The sequence below is a fragment of the Phyllostomus hastatus genome, unplaced genomic scaffold (assembly GCF_019186645.2).
Source record: "Phyllostomus hastatus isolate PE091 unplaced genomic scaffold, TTU_PhHast_1.1 phas_contig_1, whole genome shotgun sequence".
NCBI lineage: Eukaryota > Metazoa > Chordata > Mammalia > Chiroptera > Phyllostomidae > Phyllostomus > Phyllostomus hastatus.
The window spans coordinates 13,794,209-13,815,511 of NW_025333498.1; the positions used below are offsets into that span (position 1 = coordinate 13,794,209).

The window sequence follows — 21,303 nt, forward strand, 5'->3', positions numbered from 1 at the left end:
CTCATTGCTTGAAAAATTTGTTTGGTACTTGTTGATTTTGGGGCACTTATCATGAATTCCAGAATGAATTAACAACAAGTGCTGAGGTACCACTGTATTTTAAACACTAATTGTATAATTACAATGTACTGTACACCATATTGCCAACAGCATAAGAATTATTGAGGGTACTTTGTTAATTTGGTCAATGACACTCGGAATTAGTCAATTATGCTTTGTAACACAGCTATATTTGTCCAAGTAGTGTGTCAATACATGCTTCAGAATTTATATTACAGTTTTTTCTCCTGCAGTGAAAGAAGCACTTCATTCCCAAATGTACAACTGGACAGTGCTAATCTAATTTATCCTGACTCAGATATGAGATCTGTCCAGAAGGTATCCACCCATGTAATGTGAAAAATAGAGACATTTATTGAAGAAGATACAAGATAGAAGAAACATTGTACATAACACAATGACACCTCAGTCCCCATCCAAGTAGGCACCTTGGGACTTCATATAATTCTCCCAATCACCATCAGCTGCCCCATCGTATTTTCCTGATTCTCATCAATGCTCTGAAATCCCTTCCCTTTCGAAGGCGATTTTAGTTTTGGGGAAAGTCAGAAGTCACAAGGCACCAAATCTGGGCTGTTGGGGGTCTAAATTACCTGGGTGATTTGATGTTTTGCCAAAAAATTCTGCATGAGACGTGATGCATGAATGGACACGTTGTGGTGATGAAGCTGCCAATCACCAGTAGCCCATAGCTGTGGCCTCCTGAATCATCCAAATAGTTTCCACAGAGGAATGTTCAAGGTTAATGAAAAATGTGATGCAGATTCATTGCCCTGCTTGCTCAGTCATTTTGAATGTGATGGCCACACAGTACACATGCTCACTCACTAGTGTCTACCTCTCCCGCTGACCAGTACAGTGAAGTCATCATTGTTCACGCATGTGTATTCCAGTCCACTCTCCTTGGCTTTCAGTTTATGTTGATGTTGCACAAATCATTCTAGTTACATTAACAATGGTTGCACTTTTTCCAGACAGACCTTGTATATTAATTCACGCAATAATTTTTATATTTATCATTCTTTTGTGAGTTACTATGGATTACAAAATTTCACTAGATTAAGGTGGAATCAGTAATAGGACAGGGAATGACAATTTAAACAGACATATGTTGAAATTCTACATAAAGAGAGTGGGGAAAAAAGGTCCTTAGAAAATTTAAAACCAGGGAAGACATTTGTGATAGCTTAATTAATATCAACTTGAGTGGGCCATGAGTTGCCCAGATTAAATATTGTTTCTGGGGCTCTCTAGATGAGATTAGCATTTGAATTGGTGGACAAGTAAAATAGATTGTTCTCCCCAGTGTGGATGGGCATCATCTATTCCAATGAAGGCCTGAATAGAGCAAAAGGTGGAGGAAGGAGGAATTCACCCCCTTTTTTTCTACTTTAGTCCATTTACCTTACTGGGACATCTCATTTCATCTTCTGCCCTTGGACTGGAATTTACAGACTTTGCTCCTCTTGCTCTTAGGCCTTTGGACTCAGACTGAATTACACTTCTAGCTTTCCTGAATATCCAGCTTGTAGACCACAGATCATGGGACTTTTTGGCCTCTATAACCATGTGAGCCAATTCCTCCTTATCTATCTATCTATCTATCTATCTATCTATCATCTTGCTATATATAATCCTATGGTTCTGTTTTTCCTGAGAACCCCACTATTACAGCACCTTGGGTTTGGGACTTGGCGAAGACTGTGGCCACTTCTGACATTAAATTCCCATAGAGATAAACATCTCTGTGAAACTTAAAGCTCAGAGATTTTAATTTTTTGGAATTTGAATAACTCACCTTCTTTTGATCCTGTGGACCTCTATTTACTAAATAATAATATGGCAATTATAATTTTTTTGAAGTGAATTTTTATTTTGAAAATTGCATTAACCTTTCTGATGATGCCTATTGGTCACACAATGAAAGTCTGTTTTATGAGATGAAATGATTAGGAGAGAAGCTTAGGAGGCAGAAGTTCATTGTGCTTCACTGGGTTGGTATCAAGTTGTGGGATGGGATGTTGATAAGTGTGGGAGGGAACCAAGAGCAGATCAGAGGCTGTGTTTGGCAGCTGACTTTAGAAGAGTTATGTGTCTACTATAGATCTCAATTTCTGCATGTGCAAAATGAAAGTGGAGAATTAGATGATCTCTAAGGTTCTATCCAGTACTAAAATTTAAAGGCCCCCTTTGTAATAACAAAAGTTGTATTGCATGTAACCCAGTGCTCTGCACATTGACTGCTCCATAAATGCTAATTGACAATGGCAGTGATAAAGTAATGAATAATTTGATCAAAAAGGATGCCCTTATGCTTAAAACTACAAATAGATAGCCCTTGTATCTTCTCCAATAAGAGTCTACTTGGTCAATATTTATAATTTTGTGGAAAGAGGTACGGGTGGATGGGGAAGGAGTCTTTGGAGCTTCTTGCTTTACCTGACTTATTTTCACAATAGCATATATTTTCAGGGTTATGCCTTTAAGGGTTCTGTTGACTGCAAGTGATACTGCAAGTGTAGAGTGTATTATAGATAGTTTTGGTGGAGTTAGCAGGTGAGCAGAAGACGACAGAATTACACAGAAAATTTCTTGAAGCTATAGCACCCATTACTTCTTGAGGGTACCTCTTCGAGGTTTCATACTGGGCTGAACATTTTTCATTTCCCCTCCAGATCTTCCTCTGTCCTCCCCTACTCTCTGATCAGGGAGGGCAACCTCTATGAGTGGATTCCATTAACAAACTCCTGTACTCTGTAGCTTCTATTGGGTCTGGTCATGATAGGAGGGAGGGAGGAAACTGAAGTTGAGGTATTTATTTTTGATATTCCTCCTTTGAGGTCAATTTGAGCTGTCAGTGTCCTCTGACAGGCTGTGCCTGGTCCTCTCAAGGCTGTTGTCACCACACAAACCTCTCTCTTTCTGAGTCCTGGTAACCTTTTTCTCCCTCCTCCTATCAGTTCTAGGGTGGTAACTTCTCTGCTGCTGTGAGTCCCAAGTTCTTTCACTCTTCCTGTGATTTACTTATACTCCACTTTATAATTAATCCCTTTGTAAATTAAACTTCTTGGAATTACTTTGAGTGTGCCCTGTTTCCTGTAGGGACCATGACTAATAATACACATAATATCCTACAAATTGAGAATAAAGAGGAAAGAATAATTGGGGCCATATTACTGTATATCTTATTATGCAGATATCTGTCACAGCTCTCTGGACTATCTCCTGAGCGCTCTCTGTCACTTTCTCATTTTCTTCCCCAACCACCAACTTCCTGTGATCTCATAAACCAATCAGGGACCAAATCTACAGCCAGCTCAAAACCAAGCCAGAAATGCTTAATTCATTTTCCTCCCCTTCCCAGTATTTTCTGCTCCCACCCTTGGTGCTATAGGCTGTGAGATCCTCAATCGAAGGGAGAGGTTTTGTCTTAGACTTCTATCGTCCCCAGAACCTGGATGGAACGCAAGACATGGTAAATAACTGCTTGTATAAAGAATACATGAAGATGGAATCAAAGAAGTCTCTATTTTTTAAGCCTTATGGGTCTAGGCAGCCCAGGGCTGGTCCACGTCTCTCTTTTCTTTGAGGATGCTCTGTGCTTTTCTTGCCTCCAGGCACAGCACTGCTGCTATGTTCTGACAAGTTGTATGCTTGTTAAAATTTATGGTGTTGTTTTATAACAGCTTTATCGAGATGTAATTCACATACCACAAAACTCACCCATTTAAAGTGTACAACTCAATGTTTTTAATGTATTCAAAGAATTGTGCAATCATCACCACAATAAAATTTAGAATACTTTCATTACCCTAAAAAGAAACCCCATACACATTAGCAATCACCCGCTTTCTCTCCACCTGCCCTTCCCCCCATCTCCTGGCAACCACTAATATGCTTTCTGAGTCTCTGGATTTTCCTGTTCTAGACATTTCATATAAATGAAATCATATAATATGTGGTTCTTTGTGAATGACTTCTTTCACTTTGCTTACTGTTTTCAACTTTCATCCAAGTTGTAGCATGCATCAGTACTTCACTCCTTGTTACAGTCAAATAATATTCTAATATATAAATATACCACATTTTATTTATCTATTCAAAATTTGGTGGACAATTAAATTTCTCCTCTGAGTGCTGGTAAATGTTTAACAACAAACAATCTGGGGAAAAAATCATGATTCATAGCATTTGTTGACTTTCATGTGTAAATAGTCACATCATGGCTGATTGCAGGCTACATAATGTCATTGAACATGGAATGGGAAAGAGATGCTAAAATTAACTCTAGGGAGTCCCTACAAGCCAGCTCCAGCATAACAATCTGACCGTCTTTATTGATGGATCACTCAAGTTACCAGAGGTGTGGCCACAAGCAGTGATGTTTCCAATTAGGTTAGGATAACAACAACAACAACAACAACAACAAAATTAATACAGTTGGCTCCAAACTGCCAATATTCTATGTTTAGTTCACTGTCTTTTAGCTGATCTCCCTGCTTGCTCTCAAATAGTTCAAACACATTACACTGTAGCTCTTGCTTTCTCTGCCTGGTACACTCTTTTCCCTGGATGTCAACATGACTCATTTTCTCATTTTCACCAGATCTCTGCTCAGGTGTCCCCTACTCAGAAAGGCCTTTCTGCTACCTCATCCCTTTATTTAATCTTTTGCTAAATCTTGTTTTTCTTCATAGCAGTTATCATTGATGCTGTATTATTCTGCATATTTATTTTCTTATTTGTTTACTGGCTGTCTCCCCGCCATAGTGCAGGCTGTGCGAAGGCAGAGTCTTTGTCCACAGTTGCATTGCCGGGTGCATGGCCAAGGCCATGCCCTTAATCATTTTGAACAAGTCCCTCTTTTCCCCCTCTCTGCTCCTTCTGATTTGTGGCCCAAATCCTAGAATAGATAGGACTTGGTTGGCACTAGTGGGAGACACTTGGTGACGTGGCTAAGAGCGTGCCTCACTCTGAAGCCAAACTAAATGTATCATATCCTAGCTGTGGCACCGACTGACTGTGCATCCTAAGGTAGTTACTCAGCTTCTCAGAGTTTCCCTATCATTAAAACAGGAAAATAAGAGTCCTCACCTCATAAGTCCATGTGAGAATTAAATTAATATATTAATTTAAAGTGATCAACACTTGGCATGTTCAGTACACCTTATCTGAGGACATCTTTTAGAAGTAAGCTTTATTCACTGCGTAAGTGTCCTCTGGGTGCCTGCCACGTGGAAGCCTGTAAAAGTTGCTATCCACCTGCTCCGCAGCCCTTTTTTATTACCCTCATTGTGGCATCCAGTAAGAGCACTTCTAGATTGTTCTGCTGTTCCAGGAAACCGGATGGTTCTCCAACTGCTTTTGTTTCTCACCAAAGAGGAGACCCTTGGACTTCAAGAAAGTGTTATCTGCCTGCTCTTCTTAACTTGCAAATCACCTATGCTAACCACTAGGTTTGGAAAGGGCCCAAGGGAAACCTGAAGTTATTTTCAGCCCAACTAGATGAGACTAAGTTGGATGTGGAGTGTCCCTAGAGCAGCAGAAAGACAAGCCTCCCACAGAGGAGAAATCTTATCCGTAAACCCTAGGACACTGAGAGTAAAGGAAGGGCTGGTGTCCTATATTCAGAGAAAGGAGATGGCAAGTCATTCATGAAGAGAAATCACTCTGTATGCAGGACTGGCTTGGAAGGAAGCCCCTGAGACCCTCCAGTCCACTTTGCTATGTGCCTCTGTTAGGCTGGGTCCCTAACTCAAGTACTATCCTTTTCCCGCTCCAATCCCAGGTCCATGAATTTGGTTAAAGTCATGAACTGCTCAGATAGGGGAACTTCATTTACTAATTTCGGGTAAGTCCAGTTCCATTAATATTTACTGAGCACAAGCAGTTGGGCAGTGTTAGCTGGCAGTCTCTAGGAACCAAGAATCCACAGTCATATCCCAGAAAAATAACCCTGTCTGTCTCCGAGAATCCTCGGTTCCTCTGGGTCTGATTACTGCAAAACATCGACATTTCCTTGTGCCAGGGACTTCCATTGGACCCCGCGGGGCCTCCTTGAACTGCTGGAGGGTTAAAGGGCTGGGAATAGGAAGGGCTGGGGAGATAGGGGAGGAAGGAGGGGGAAGAAACAAGGTGCGTTTCTCCCTCAATTCCTGTTCCAATAGGGAGTCGGCCGTGTTCCCCGGCGCGGATCCTATCGGATCAGAGACTCTTCCAGGAACAGCTTGGCATCTTGCACCGTGGACTTGGGCTGGTTGGGCGCCCGCGTCACACTCCTCCCACTTCTCTCCTCCCTCGGGCTCCGAGCCTCACTCAGGGGCGTGTTCTGCCCTGCCTCCCTTTCACCGAGGTCCACTCCTCCGGTTACAGCGGCGGCGACAGCAGCCGGAGCGAGAGCTGCGATCGCTCCAGGTTTCTTAGGAAGAACCTGTGGCCGCGGTGGCGGCACCTCGGTGGGGGCACCTGTGCGGAGCAGGAGGGCTTGGGATTCGTGCCAGCCACTCTCTGAGCCCGAAGGAAGGGGCACCTCTCAGCCCCTTAGGAATCCACTTCTCTGCAGAATCTCCACACGGAGCTGGGAATACTGGTGGGGTAGACATGTGCAGGACCAGCTAGAGGGCTGAGAAAGGTAAACATTTGGTCCAAGTGTTGACAGGCAGTGAAAACTGTGTCTGGGACCATGACTGCTTCCCCCCTGGACTTTGGGGAGGTGGAAACTTTCCTGGACAGGCACCCAGAGTTGTTTGAAGATTACTTGATGCGGAAGGGGAAGCAGGAGTTGGTGCAGAAGTGGCTGCAGAGGCACAGTGAGGGTCAGGGGGCTGTAGGCCCAAGGCCTGCCCTGGCCGGCACCGGCAACGTGGCTCACAGCAGTGGCAGAGGCAGCAGCAGCAGCAGCAGCAGCAGCGTTGATGGTGCCACCGGACCAACTGGCTCTGGCAAGAGCCAGCCCACTCCCGGTGGCGGGGACTCTGGTGGGGCTCCCCTGAGTCCCAGCTGGGCCAGTGGCAGCCGGGGCGATGGGAGCCCGCAGCGGAGAGCTTCTCAGAAAGAGCTGAGGAAGAGTTTTGCTCGCTCCAAAGCCATCCACGTGAACAGGACCTACGATGAACAAGTGACCTCCCGGGCCCAGGAGCCCCTGAGCAGTGTACGGCGGAGGGCGCTTCTCCGGAAGGCCAGCTCCCTGCCCCCCACCACAGCCCATATTCTCAGTGCCCTGCTGGAATCGAGGGTGAATCTGCCTCAATATCCCCCTACGGCCATGGACTACAAGTGCCACCTCAAAAAGCATAATGAGCGTCAGTTCTTTCTGGAATTGGTCAAGGATATCTCCAATGACCTTGACCTTACCAGCCTGAGCTACAAGATCCTCATCTTCGTCTGCCTCATGGTAGATGCTGATCGTTGCTCTCTGTTCCTGGTGGAAAGGGTGGCTGCTGGCAAGAAGAGTTTGGTCTCCAAATTGTTTGATGTGCATGCAGGGACCCCACTGCTGCCCTGCAGCAGCACAGAGAACTCAAACGAGGTGCAGGTTCCCTGGGGCAAAGGCATCATTGGCTATGTCGGGGAGCATGGAGAAACGGTCAACATTCCTGATGCCTACCAGGTAGGACTTTGCAGTGTCCCCCTTCCACATCCCCACTGGCCTGGGAGCCAAGCCTTCAGTTACCCTCTGGCATCCAGGAACACATTAATATAGACTCTTCACAATATGATTCTTGCTATTTAAATTTCTTCTGAGGTCAGATTAGTTAGAGTGTTTCTACACCATCGTTGATGTCATGATCTTGCCCTAACCCAGTGGCTTGTGGAAAATTCATGTAGCCCAAGAGTTTCATTTTTCATCCAATAATACCACATGTTCTCTGTCAAGATACTTTGTCTTTAAGAATAACAGTGTGTGGTTTTAGAGTGCATTTGTGGGATGATGGAAAAAGATGTGTACTTCAGGATTCCAGTGTTAGTCTCGAGAAGATGGGCATGTTGGCGTCTTTGATGTCTTTTGGGGACCATAATGCATTTCATTCTCATTCGTGGTTGGAAGGAGAACAAAGCACCTGCCTGCTTGCCTGTCCCCTTCTCTCGTTTACAGTTGCATGAGTTCCAAAGTAGAGGAGAAGAGGAAGAGAAGGGAGGTCAGGAAAAGAATGGGCCTCTGACATATTTGTGCCTTTTTAGCACCTGTTTTAACTGTTTTTGTTGTTGAATTTACAGAAGTTGAACAAGTAGAAGGATTATTTATCTCTAGGCTGGAATACAGAATACAGCATTATCTGCAATTAGCTTTTAACAGGACTAAGCACTACTTTAGTTTGTGAAACAAAAAATTGATAATTTTCTAGCTACTCCAAAGGCAATGAGCAGGGTAAACATGCTAGTTTCAAGTGGAAAAGGAAGCCCAACAGGTTGTCATCTGGTATATCTACCTAAGCTTTTTATTTTCACAGTGATTTGAACTTGATATTAGATCTTGGATCCAAGAGCTGGTTAGTTCTAATTCCTTCATTATCTATTTACTGAACATGGTGAAACTGGATGCCACTTTCTATGAGACTTCCTCGGGGTTCATAAGAACTGGGAGATGAACACTTCTTTCACGTGTTTAATAGAGCTACATGTTTTTCTAGAGTTTGGTTGCTATTGATCAGAATAGCAAAAGTGGTGGGAATGACATGAAAGGAAAAAGTTTATATTTCATCTGAAAGTTGACAGTTTTACATAGAAAATTGATTAGCTTGTACTAAAACCAAGTTTCGTGTTTTCGTGAGGTGTCAGTATGTTATACAACCCTTTAATGTTAAGGAATGCCTGTCAAAATGACATTTTTGTTAACCTTTTGTTATTGATTAGGTGCATTATTCATTATACACTTCTTGAAGACTGATAGGTTTAAGTCAATTAACCATGAATAATCTTTAACAAGTGTCTGGTGTTCTTTTTTACAATCCCAGAAAACCATGGGAAGAAATAAAATCATTTAATAATTGATATGTTGAAGATTCTGTATTGTAAACTCTTCTTTCCCAGTATTTCCACAACCTTCTTACATGCTTGGGCTAAAAAAAAGTCCCTTTCTGGTTAGATGATACTTATTATAGCCTAGGCTTGCAGTCTTTTCTCTTTCTTGCCTTTACTTTTCTTATTTGTCACCAACTGATTTTCTTCCATTTACAAAGCTTTTATTTCTTACTCCCCTCCTTCAGCTCCTAACTTTTATTTCATACTGTTTCATATACTGTCTTTTCTTCAAGAGCATAATCCCTGGCTTCCTCAGCAGTTAACTTGTCTTCTTGCTGACTAGAACTGTGGCCAGAGGCACTATCACAAGCACAGAAAATAAGATTTTCAGCAGCTGTTGTTTCTTCTGTGCCCTATTCTTACCCTGAAGACAGAGAGTAAAGCAAAGTTGCCTTTTAGTATTTGAAAGCTGGCATCGGGACAGGAGAGGTACTGATTTTGTTTCCCTCCAGGATAGTGATGATGACTGTGACACTGGGTTGGTGGGAGGGCTGGCAAAGGCAGGAAAGAGAAGGGTGTTGTTACAGGCATGGAGAGTTTAAAATTTTAGTTCACTCCTTGTATTTATTTCAATCTGCCTAGAAAGTTTCTCCTTTCTTTTCCCATTGGCTACCACTATGTACTTTTTAACCTGGTGTGTTTTTTATGTTACTTAGGCTACTCTTTGATGAAACTACTTCTTTTCTTCATTATGATGCATCACAGTCACCACTAGTGTGACCTTGGGAGAACTTCTTGATCTCTGAGTCTCAGTTTCCTGATCTGCAAAGTGGGGATAACACCTACATGACAAATTATTGTTTTGCAAATATAATGAGATATTGCATTAAATTCTCCAAAACATTACCTGGCACATACAATTACTCAAAAAATGGTAACAGGAAATGATGACTTTGATGATATCTAGTTTGCTAGTATTCTTTTTCTTTCTTTTATCTCATTTTCAATTGTTTTTCTCCTTATCAGGGACTGAGATGTGAACTTAGCACATTTTGACCAGCTTAGTTTTTTTCTGAGCTGTGTTCCACCCTTAAATCAAGTATTTTTGAATTAGCTTTACAGTCTACTAAAGATTTCTCTAAATGTGATTGATAACACTTGACCTAGCCTAGCCTATCAAAAGTTCTACACTTTGTTCCTCTGAGTCACTCAAGCAGTATAAACTTTATATTAAGTTTTATTGACATTGCATCCTTCCCAAGTTCTAGTATTTCCCCCCACCCATTTCCTGCTGTTACAGATTTCTGTTAATGAAAACCGACAATCTTCCAAATGCATATTCTTTTATCATGGTGCTATTGTAATTCTCATCATGTATTTTTAACATCTTGAAGTTTCTATGTAAAAATATAACTACCCTCCTTGATTCTTCATTAACTACTACATTTTAAAGATGTTTCTTGCTCAGATTCAACTAGTGTATGTTTTTTCTTTAGGAGATGGAATTATCACATGGAGTTCCAAAATTCAAATCATTGGATAATTAGGTCGAGGATACTCTTGGATTAGGTTCAGAATATGGGTGAGACAAAGGCAATGAACACACTTATGAGATTATGACAACAAGCGTGGCATTCTGGAGTCAAGGATAGATAATTTAATGAACTACTAAAGTTGAATGGAAGTTTTGAGAGCAAAAATACTCTTCAGTTTATTTCATTATTTTTCATTACTTTCTTTAATTAGTCCTAAAAAACAGACTTGAAATTTGGAGACAAATAAAGAATCATGAGAGGAAAAAAAAATTTAGGTACATAGTATGGATCCCAATGGCTGCCATTTATTTTTCCCCCTTGACAGTTATAAGTTATTAAACAGCCACTTTAATTTAGTAATGAAAAAATTGCCCTCAAGAGATTGAAAATAAGAGCACTCAAGTAACAGGTGTTCTCTTTGAGATTATTCTAAACATACAGAACACAGCACTTTAAACACTAATAAAAAGTGTGAGATGATATTTTTGTTAGTGTTGAAAATAATGATACAGGTGTTTGATGGTCTTTGGGTTTGAAAAGCAGCCAGGATGTTTTGTTAGGTGCCCTGAGAAGAGGAAGGAGGGTGATGAAGAAGGGTTGCAGGTGTGCCAGACTTTCAGAAAACCCAATCTGTTTACACAACAGATTCATTAATTCATTAGTTCCAACAAACACACACTGAGTGCCCACTATACCTAAGGCTCCGACTGGAGGCCTGTGAGTGTACAAAGGTGAGAGGACAAGCTTCTTGCATTCTGAGTACTTACGGTCAAGGGGCATGCCCTATTCATGGACTACTAATGCCAAGCTGTACTTAATGACCCAAACTAAATGGCATTAGTGTTAGAGGAAAATGAAGTCACATTGTGACTGGGCTCGTGATAGAGGACTTCATGGAGGTGACATTTGAACTAGGAAAGGGGTTAGATTTTATTGTTGGAGATGGTTGTGGCATCAGGGGAAGTGTTCAAAGTTCAGCAAAATGACTTCAGCAGTGATATGATGATGAACAAGCCCAAAATATGTATAGGGGAGAGTGAGTAGTTTAATTTGGCCAAAGTATTGCATACATTATAGAATTAATGTTCAAAAGTAAGTACTATTCAAAAGTGATGGCAAAAGAAGAAGGGACCTTGAATACCTGACTAAAGAATCTGAGCTTCATTTATAGTAGGCCACGGGGAGCCCTTAAAAACATTTTAGCATCATCAGAGAGATGTTTTGGGTGCCTTGGTCACTGTGGTTGAGTGGATTGAACATGAGGAGGTTCAAAGCTATGAGAATAATGAGGAGTCCGTAATGAGTGGTCTGGTAGAGCCATGATGAACAGCTGAACTAAAGCAGGAATGGGGGAACGGACAGCAGGGGACGTACGGGAGATGTCCTGCATGTGCACTTGGGCTAGCACAGAGAGAAGTCAGTGACAACTCAGAGATTCTAAACCTGGGGGGTGTGGAGAAGGGTAATGAAGTCAACAATAGGAAGAGATGCTGCGTAAATAAAGATTTTAAGTAGAGCCACCTACATAATGTGTGGAACTCAGTGCAAATGATAAAGCAGGAGCCTGGCTGGAGGTGGAGAAGTCAAGCTTCCCTCCTTAAGGGTCTGCTGCCCAAGCCCACAATAGATGTGAGACCCCCAAGAGATTTTAACTTCCATGCTGAGAAACTCTCAATACCTGGATTGGGGGTGGGTGAGAGGCTCCTGCTGAGTTGCCTGCTGAATTCACCACAGTGCTGTTAGCGCTGGGTTGGGATGAGTACAGCCTTGCTCTTGCCCTTGATGGCATGGGTGTGCACCTGACCCTTCCCACACTCCCACCCAGACCCCAGCCAAGAGCAGAGGGCAATGGCAGACATGGGATGCGGGCCTCTGCCCCAATCAATGTGAGCTGGTTGTGGCTCCTGGTCACAGGGCAGGGTTGACAAGGGGGTAGTCTGGGTGGGACTCAGGACACTAGAGAGTAGAGATCAGTGGCCAAGAACCAGTCCTGGGCAAGCAGTGGGAGAAGAGACTTCTCCCAGCTTCAAGCTCCAGGCTCACACATCACTGTCCCATTGGACTCCAAAGCACAGATTCAAAACACAAATTCAAAGATCAAATTAAATCTCAAGCAGGGAGCCCCCTGCAACTTCACTCAGTCATACTGAGTCTTAGGTGAAAAAGTTGAATTTTATTCCAGCCCAGTGTCTGCTGCTTTCACATGGCCTTAGTTCCACCCTAATTAAGTTGGGTGCCATTTTCAGTGCCAGGACAGTGCCCTTCTGTTTCTGTGTTTGTCATCCTTTCTGCCAGGACTACTCTGTCTTCATCTTTGCTCATTCATATCTTGCTCTGCTTTCTCACGATGTAAGAAAGGAAGGCTGAGTGCTTATCTTTGAAGAGAGGAGATGGAAAACAGAACAAAATATTATACATGAAGATGTATTTAATGATGCATTGTTCTATCCTATACATTAAATAATAATATAAATAATAATATTTAATAATTAATTTTCACTGAATTTTATTTTTTATTTTATTTTAGAATAATCTCTATTGCAGTAACTGCATTGAAAAGTGTTTGGCCCCAGAAAAGACTAATTTCATGAAGCTAGAAAATCAGTGACAAAAATGATTCATTCCCTAATGAGCCAGTGCTGACAGACGCGGGTTTACAGCTCTGTGATTAAGTTACTGGCATTTGCTTAAGAGGCAGCTGTTGATCCCACTCCAACACTAGGATTATAAAGGAGTTTCATGAAATTTTATTTCAGCTTTGCACGTAGTGGTCGAAAAATTCCCCCAAGCCCACAAACATGTTCACTGCCTCAGAATCAGAATTGATTTTGTGCTTGAAGCAGGAAACATTGCTGTTTCAGCCCTTCTTCCTGACAGACACACGATCATGATAAACACAGTGACAAACTGCATTTGCTGCTTCGTACGTGAGGGTAGATTACAGAAAAGTGCAGTTCCTACAGAATCATGGGGAGGTAATTTAAGGTTAACTTAATTTTTTCCCAACCCGTAAGCTAAATGTTTACTAATCTGACCAGTTTATTTTGGGTCCTGAGATTTAGGTCATCTGTTTATTTACCAGGCTGGCTTAATTTGGAAGTTAGTATTTCGTGTTTAATATAGTGTTGAAGAGTCATAGGGAACTTTCCTCTGGAATAGCTTTGAGTTGTTTTATGGGAAAGTCAACAAGATCTTTGAGGTCCTCTGCTTGCTACTTAGACACTTATTTTGAGGGTGGTGTTTTGCAACCACCTTCTTTTGGAAAGTAGAATTTGAGTCATAAGAGAGGCAGTTTAGTCATAAAGTAGGGAGTTGGAGGACTAATATTTTAGGACAAACTTTGGTTCCTGGTCACATATAGGCATTTAGGCTGGCTTTCTCTTCCTTCCTTTCTTTCTTTCTTTCTTTCTTTCTTTCTTTCTTTCTTTCTTTCTTTCTTTCTTTCTTTCTTTCTTTCTTTCTTTCTTTCCTTCCTTCCTTCCTTCCTTCCTTCCTTCCTTCCTTCCTTCCTTCTTTCTTTCTTTCTTTCTTGGATTAAAATATTAAGAAAGTTTTCTGGCATAACAAGTGTATTTTCCATATTTCCAAGAGTTTCTTATTAATTGGTTGTTTTTAATGACTGAACAGTGGTTTCATATATTAATGATAAATTCTATTTTCTATCATAAAATATAGCATTAGGCTGTTGCAAATTTGGTACAAGAACTCTCTTTCAACCAAAGGAAAAAAATGAGGAACTTTTGAGATATCTCCTTAGGGTGTCAATTTTTAAAAATTTAAATATAATGGTAGTCAAAAGGGAAACTGAAGCCTAAGTATTGATTAACAATAACTACGTTTTGGGAGCACTGAACTACGAGTTAGGCATCAGCTCATTGGAAAGCATTGCCTCTCAATCCTTTCAGTAATTCCTGAAAGTAGCTACTACCACCCCCATTTTATAGAAGGAGGAACTGAGGCTTGGAGAGGTGAAATAATTTGCTCAAAATCACTCAGCTGGGAAGTAAAGGAGCTGGGATTCAAAAAGATCTCCATATTCCAGAAATTTCATGCCTGCCACTCCTTTTGTGACCTGTACTGATGACTAACTACTGTATGCATCCTTACATCTGTCCCTTTGCCTTCTTTTCTCTGCCAGTTTAAATTCTTTCACCCCTTAGGCTCCATTGCATGAAGCTCTTGGTGATCCCTGCCCCATCCCACCCAAATTAGACATGATTTCCCTCCTTTAAACTTCTGTAATGCTTTCATGTACTCCTTTCTGTTAGTATTATAAGTATTAGGGTATTTAAATGACCTCATGACTGTGAACTCAAGGTCAAGATATGATTTTTATTTGTCAGTCACTGTAGTGGATTTAATGCAATTAAATTAAATAGGACTTAATGCAATTGAGTTAATTACCACTGATACTTCCTTTATATGATCAGTTTAACTACCTCCAAGCAGAAACTTCCACCTAGTCAGGACATCTGGACAGCTAAACCAGGAAATTCACCTTCTGAGCATGTCTTTTAACTTATTGGGCCCTATTTTGTAGGCTTTAAAAAAATCGGGCTTATGAAAACCAGGTAACTGGTGATTATATAAATTGTTTTCTGCATTGATCAAATCTTCATATTAATTGCTAGACTCTTCCCTCCTCCCCGTTTTCTCATACTCGTTTCTATGTGGAGACCATGTTGTAGAGAAAGCATATTGCCACTGACCAAATAGTAACAATAAGTGACAGCCCACTGCCAACTTCAAGGCAGAAGCATAGGATGCAGCATTATTGGCTAACTGTTTTGGCTAACCCACTGTTTCAGCTACGTGCATGCTCCAGTTTTCTCCTGCCCACCCCATCACATAATAAAATTTACTGAAGCGGAAATACCCCTTACAGCCTTAGGTTTTGAGGACATGAGGATTTTTTTTTTGAAAATCCTTTGAGATATGGGAGATTATATTGACCAACCTTATAAATATTTATAATAAGGCTTATGAAGTCTTATTATTATGTTGACTATCTTATAATTATTTATTTTTCAGAAACATTGCCCTTTCACATTTATTGATTATATATCTTATGTTTCACATACCCTTGAAAGGTCTCACAACTTCTGAGACACTTGCATTTACATCCTACTCTTTACGAGATGTAGTTACTAGGTGTCCATGGGGTGTGTTCAAGTGAGAGCCATCTTTTTCCCTTCTCTCCCCTGGAGTTATCACCAATGCAGTGGATGGCTGCTGCACCACCTCCTCCTCATCCTAGCTCCCAGATGAAATAATAAGGTATTTAAGGGTAAATGGTACAGCTTCTCTTGTGATCTAGAAATTTACTGCCACTCTTCAACCTGAAGAGTAGGGTGCAACTACCAGAACCCTGAGAGCTACAGCTATGGGAGAGCCAGAGCTGTGGTGCTCGGGGACAGAAACTCAGCCACTGGTAACCATGACCCTAAGTGAGAGGCAAACACTACTCTCTGAACTCCCTCTGTCTCCTGCCAATGCCACTCATTGGTTGAACCCAGCTTTGTCTGAGGCCCAGAGGGCAAAGAAAGCCCTGATGGCATGGCCCATAGGAGTTAGCCTCCAGGCACAGAATAGGGCAGGGAAAGGTGACAAGTGCATCTGGAGAGCCAAGTGGGCCTTCCCAGAATCACCAGGGATATTAGCTTACTCACCAGGGATGTAAGTGTGTGTAGAGACCAAGTCAGGTAGAAATATCCTTCTTTGTTTTTTAAAAATTAATTAATTAATGATTGATTTTTTATTGTTGCTTAAGTACAGTTGTCTCCATTTTCCCACCACCACTTTCCCCTGCCTTACCCACACCCACCTCCCACCCTCAATCCTACCCAACTTTGGCTTTGTCCAAGGGTCCTTTATATATGTTCCTTGATGATCCTTCCTTCTTTGATCTGAATACTAAGTTCCAGCAGTATATAGAGCATAATGATTGACATTTGTTGAAAATGAGCTCAGAAATCCCATAATGATATTCGGTTGTTTTACTCTCTTCAAGTAATTCTGTTCATTCCTGATCCTCTATTTCCCAGAAGAAACTCTATGGGAGATGACTTGGGCCAAACACATGTTCAGGGAAAAGATGATTTTGGTCTCATCATAAAACCTTTCCCTCTACCACCTGATTAAGCCCATTTGTTTGAGAATTAAATTCTTAAACTACTAATCACTTTGTGAAACTGTATAAAAGACATCAGAGTGTAATAAAAATATTCTCTAGACTGGGAGACAGGAATCTTGGACTCTGTTTCCAGTTCTGCCTTAGTTTTTTCAGCTATAACATAGGGATATGTCCAGATGTGTCTAGCCCATATGGTATTTTGTAAGGATATAATCATTAAATCCAATCATTAGATTCTAAAGAGAGCATATTCAAAAAGACAAAGTAAGAAATGTAAGGCTTTGTTAATATTTTTAAATGCACAGTCCAGCAGGCTTTATTTATAGGGCCTGATCCTGGGGAGGACCTTGAACATAAAAGAAGAATTTTGGTTTAAAACATGTATTGACTATATTTTCTTATTTTCTGTATTCTTGATATTCTGGCCTTTGGAGCCTTGATCCTGGAGAGACTGCCTCTCCCATAGTGAGCCAATAAATGGAGAGAGCAGATGACTCTCTTGCTAGTGTGCCTTTGACATACAAAGCAACCTATCCAGAGCTCCCTGTCTCCAGCTGTCTTGTTTATCAAACTCTCACACAAGCCACTATTTCCCCCTGCCATAAATCACCCTAGAGCCAGGCACTGCACAACTAGGGCTCACCTCTACAGCCCAGAACCTGTCAAAATTATTCAAATTGTCTCATTGTGAACGGACTCAGGGAACATGGTCTCTTTCACTCATTCCTTCCTGAAAGAACCCCAGTAAAGGTTCTGGGCCATGTATGCCCTCTCCCCTTCTGCCTTCTGACTGACCCTGGTCTGTCCCCATGTGGCTCTGAGTGGTATGCTGTGCCTGTGTTTCTAAAGATCTGTGACTTTGACATTCCTCCTTCATGGCAATCATTCCCATGTCTGTGTGTTATATCATAACTGATTAAAACAAATCTCAGGTACATTTTAACTGAGCACCAGGCATACATGATGTTTTATACATAGGTAATAATTACTTTAAAATATAAGGTAATCAAATGCTTTGCTTGACTGTCGGGATTTACAGGTGATATACATATTCTATACTTTATAAGCACAAAAAAGTTAATTTCTTTCTTTCTTTCTTTCTTTCTCTCTTTCCAATTGATCACTGTCTATTTTTCTAGTATAATATGTAATCTCAAAAGTATCTACTGGATTTCTGTGCTATAAATTCCTATATGAAATATTCAGATCTATCATTTATAGTTTTATTCTCAAAATATTAGAAATTTTAAAAAATGGAAATATTTGGGTCTAGTATTTGTAAACTAAATAAATTCTAGGAGCTGACATTAAAGAGAAAATGAACACTAAATCTCAGTGCTTGTGATCAAGCTCTAATAGTTTATTGGGTTAGGTGGAATCTATGACACAATTTTATTCTAAATGTGCTGACTATCTCCTAAAAAGATAGGCTCTTTTATTTCATGTTTTTCTGTTTAGACATGGTGTTAATTTTAATACTATGCATTATCCCTTTTCTACTTATGCTTATAGTACTTAGATTATCAGAATGTTTTAACCTTTACTTTTTTCATTTTAATGAAATAACATGATACCCCTTTCCATTTAAATAGCTGTTCAAGATTAGTGAGCTAATAGTTATTACAGATATTTGACAAGTTAATGTGCATGATTACATATTTAAAGTTTTAATAACAGCTGTAATGGAATTAAGAACAGTGGGCTTGGGATATTGTGGGCAGGTTTATTGCAGTGTTGCTAAGGAAACCAGTCTAGATTTTGCTCTTTTGTGCATAAGGTTATCTGGAAAAGAGAAGCTCTAGTCCCCGGTCTCTAATGGCCCCTTTATGTAGTACCCATATTTCCCCCTTAGTCTTGTTCTCCTTTTGCTTCCCAAGGACCACCAAGTGAAAGGGTGTATGTGCTATACAGTTGTTAAGGCTGGCTTTTTAAAATCTGCCTTTAGGTATGTGAGACTGGGGTCAGGTTCTTCTGTCACTTCCTCTTCTTTCAACATTGTCTTTGCAAGTTCAGAACAACCAAAGAAGGTAGTATCTCCTTTTTATCATGGCCCAGAGATGATCATGCAGAGAAGCAAGGGAAAGAGGAGCCAGCAGCAGTGAATGTGCCAGGCATTGCCCAGCAGGCAGAAGAGCACAGAATCTCTGGAGAAGAAGCTGATAGCACAGCTGGGAGCCAAGGCCTCTCTGCCCTCTCTCCTCTGCCACCCAGTTCTCAAATGAAGAAGCAAGAGGAACAGCTTCTGATTTGGTTCCCCCCACAGTCTGCCTTTTTTTTTTTTTTTTACCATGCTTGCTGTGAGTCCCACTGAATAGGCACAAAGGAAATGGCACTCAACGAGCTCCTATTACTTTAAAGTAGGAAAGGCAGGAAAACACTTTTACACCTTTAAATTAACCAAATTGAGGTGATCTGCTATGTGAAATTAAAGACCAAAAAGGTCAATGGGGGAAGAGGAATCATTGTCATTGAAGGGATGTTTTATACCTAACTCCTTGAGTTTCTGTTGAAGAAACAACCAATTTTATTATTTAGAGGTAGCCTTGAAATAATCAGAATCAAGTGTTCATGTATATAGTCATATAACAATATTAATCTATTCTTGTAGCAACCTTAGGGAACCTGTACAATTTAATGCAGAATTATATGGAAATCATGTAGTACAGAGACTTCTGGTCAAGATGGTGGCATAGGTAAACATGGCTCACCTCCTAAACAACTACATCAAAACTACAACTGAATTATAGAACAACCATCATTCAGAACCATCAAAAATAAAGTTGAATGGAATTCTGACAACTGCAGAATTAAAGAAACTACATCCATCCAGATTCAAGCACAGAGCTGGCAGTGAGATTGCCATATCTGAGTGGGTGCCATATCTGAGACGCCATCAGCCTGCCTAATACTGTTTGCCCTGCCTCTGAGATCTCCCAGACCTGTCTCACCTAACTTATGGCCAACTAAGCTGTTAACAGAAACTTTTCCGTATGAATGGCTGATCTTGGCTCACGCTTCACGACTTTCCTAAATCTCAAACATGCAACAGCTGACCTCAGTGAGCCTCCATTCCCTGTACCTCTTGCTAAATGGCCCTAGACACAGCAATAGCAGCAGCCATCTCAGTTTCTTTATAGCTCAGACAGGTGGCCTGACAAAACACAGGTTGGGGCTGACCTTGGCCTGCACCATCCAGAAAAACCCAGAGCCCATGCACCCAGTGGACAGCGACAGACTATGTTGGAGTACCACTACCTTGCCCCTGCACAGCTGGGTGAGAGTTGGTGGTCAATGATCACAACCAGTCTTTGCAACTGACTGGCCAGGGTAAATGCCTCCCATTGACCTGTCAACAGCAATTAAAGCTCAGCTACAAGAGGAAGGTATACTCAGACCATACAAAGGATGTACCTTGAGTACCCAACTTGGGTGATAGGAGAGGCTGTGCCACTGGACCTCACAGAACACCTACTACATTAGGCCACACTACTGAGACATGGAGTCATAGAAGCTCTACCTAATACATAGAGACAAACACAGGGAGGATGCCAAAATGAGGAGACAAAGAAACATGGCCCAAAGGAAAAAAAAAACATCAAAACTCCAGAAAAAGAACTAAACAAAATGGAGATCTATCAGATGTAGAGTTCAAAACGTTCAAAACAATCTATCAGATGTAGAGTTCAAAACGCTATTTATGAGGATACTCAAGGAACTTAGTGAGGACCTTAACAGCATAAAAAAGATCTAGTCAGAAACGAAGGATTCAATAATTGGTATAAAGAACAATTTACAGGGTAACAACAGTAGAGTGGATGAAGCTGAGAATCAAATCAACCATTTGGAACATAAGGAAGAGAAAATAAGCAATCAGAACAAAAAAGAAAAAAGAATAAGAAAAATGAAGACAGTGTAAGCAGCCTCTGGGACAACTTCAAGAGGTCTAACATTTACATCATAGCAATGCCAGAAGGAGAAGAGAAAGAACAAGAAATTGGAAATCTATGTGAAAAAATAATGAAAGAAAACTTCCCTAATTTGGTGAAAGAAGTAGACATGTAAGTCCAGAAAACACAGAGAGTCCTAAACAAGGTGGATGCAAAAAGGTCCACTCCAAGATAAGTCATAATTAAAATGCCAAAGGTTAAAGATAAACAGAGAATCTTAAAAGCAGCAAGAGAAAAAAGTTAGTTACCTACAGGGGAGTTCCCATAAGACTATCAGCTGATTTCTCAAAAGAAACTTTGTAAACTAGAAGGGATTGGCAAGAAGTATTCAAAGTCATGGAAAGCATGGACCTACATCCAAGATTGCTTTACCCGGCAAAGCTATCATTTATAATTGAAGGGCAGATAAAGAGCTACCAAGACAAGAAAAAACTAAAGGAGTTCATCATCACCAAACAATTATTCTATGAAATGTTAAAGGGACTTATTTAAGGAAAAGAGGATCAAAACTATGAATAGTAAAATGGCAAAAGTACATACCTATCTAAAAAACAAACTAAGCAAAAAAGAACAGACAGAATCATGGATACAGAGAGTGTTTTGATGGTTGCCAGATGGGAGGGGGTGTGGAGGAATGGGTGAAGAGGTGAGGGGATTAAGCAGTACA

General features: G+C 40.9%; 1 protein-coding gene across 2 annotated transcripts in view; it reads left to right on the top strand.

Annotated features, from left to right (window-relative positions):
- Nucleotides 1-6,454: 6,454 nt before the first annotated feature.
- PDE11A (phosphodiesterase 11A) overlaps nucleotides 6,455-21,303 on the top strand; it is a 322,202-nt gene continuing 307,353 nt past the window's right edge. For both annotated transcript variants that reach the window (XM_045833325.1, XM_045833394.1), the window contains exon 1: nucleotides 6,455-7,669. In XM_045833325.1, the coding sequence (XP_045689281.1) occupies nucleotides 6,743-7,669 (927 nt within the window). In that variant the 5' untranslated portion in view covers nucleotides 6,455-6,742. The remainder of the gene's footprint in view (nucleotides 7,670-21,303) is intronic.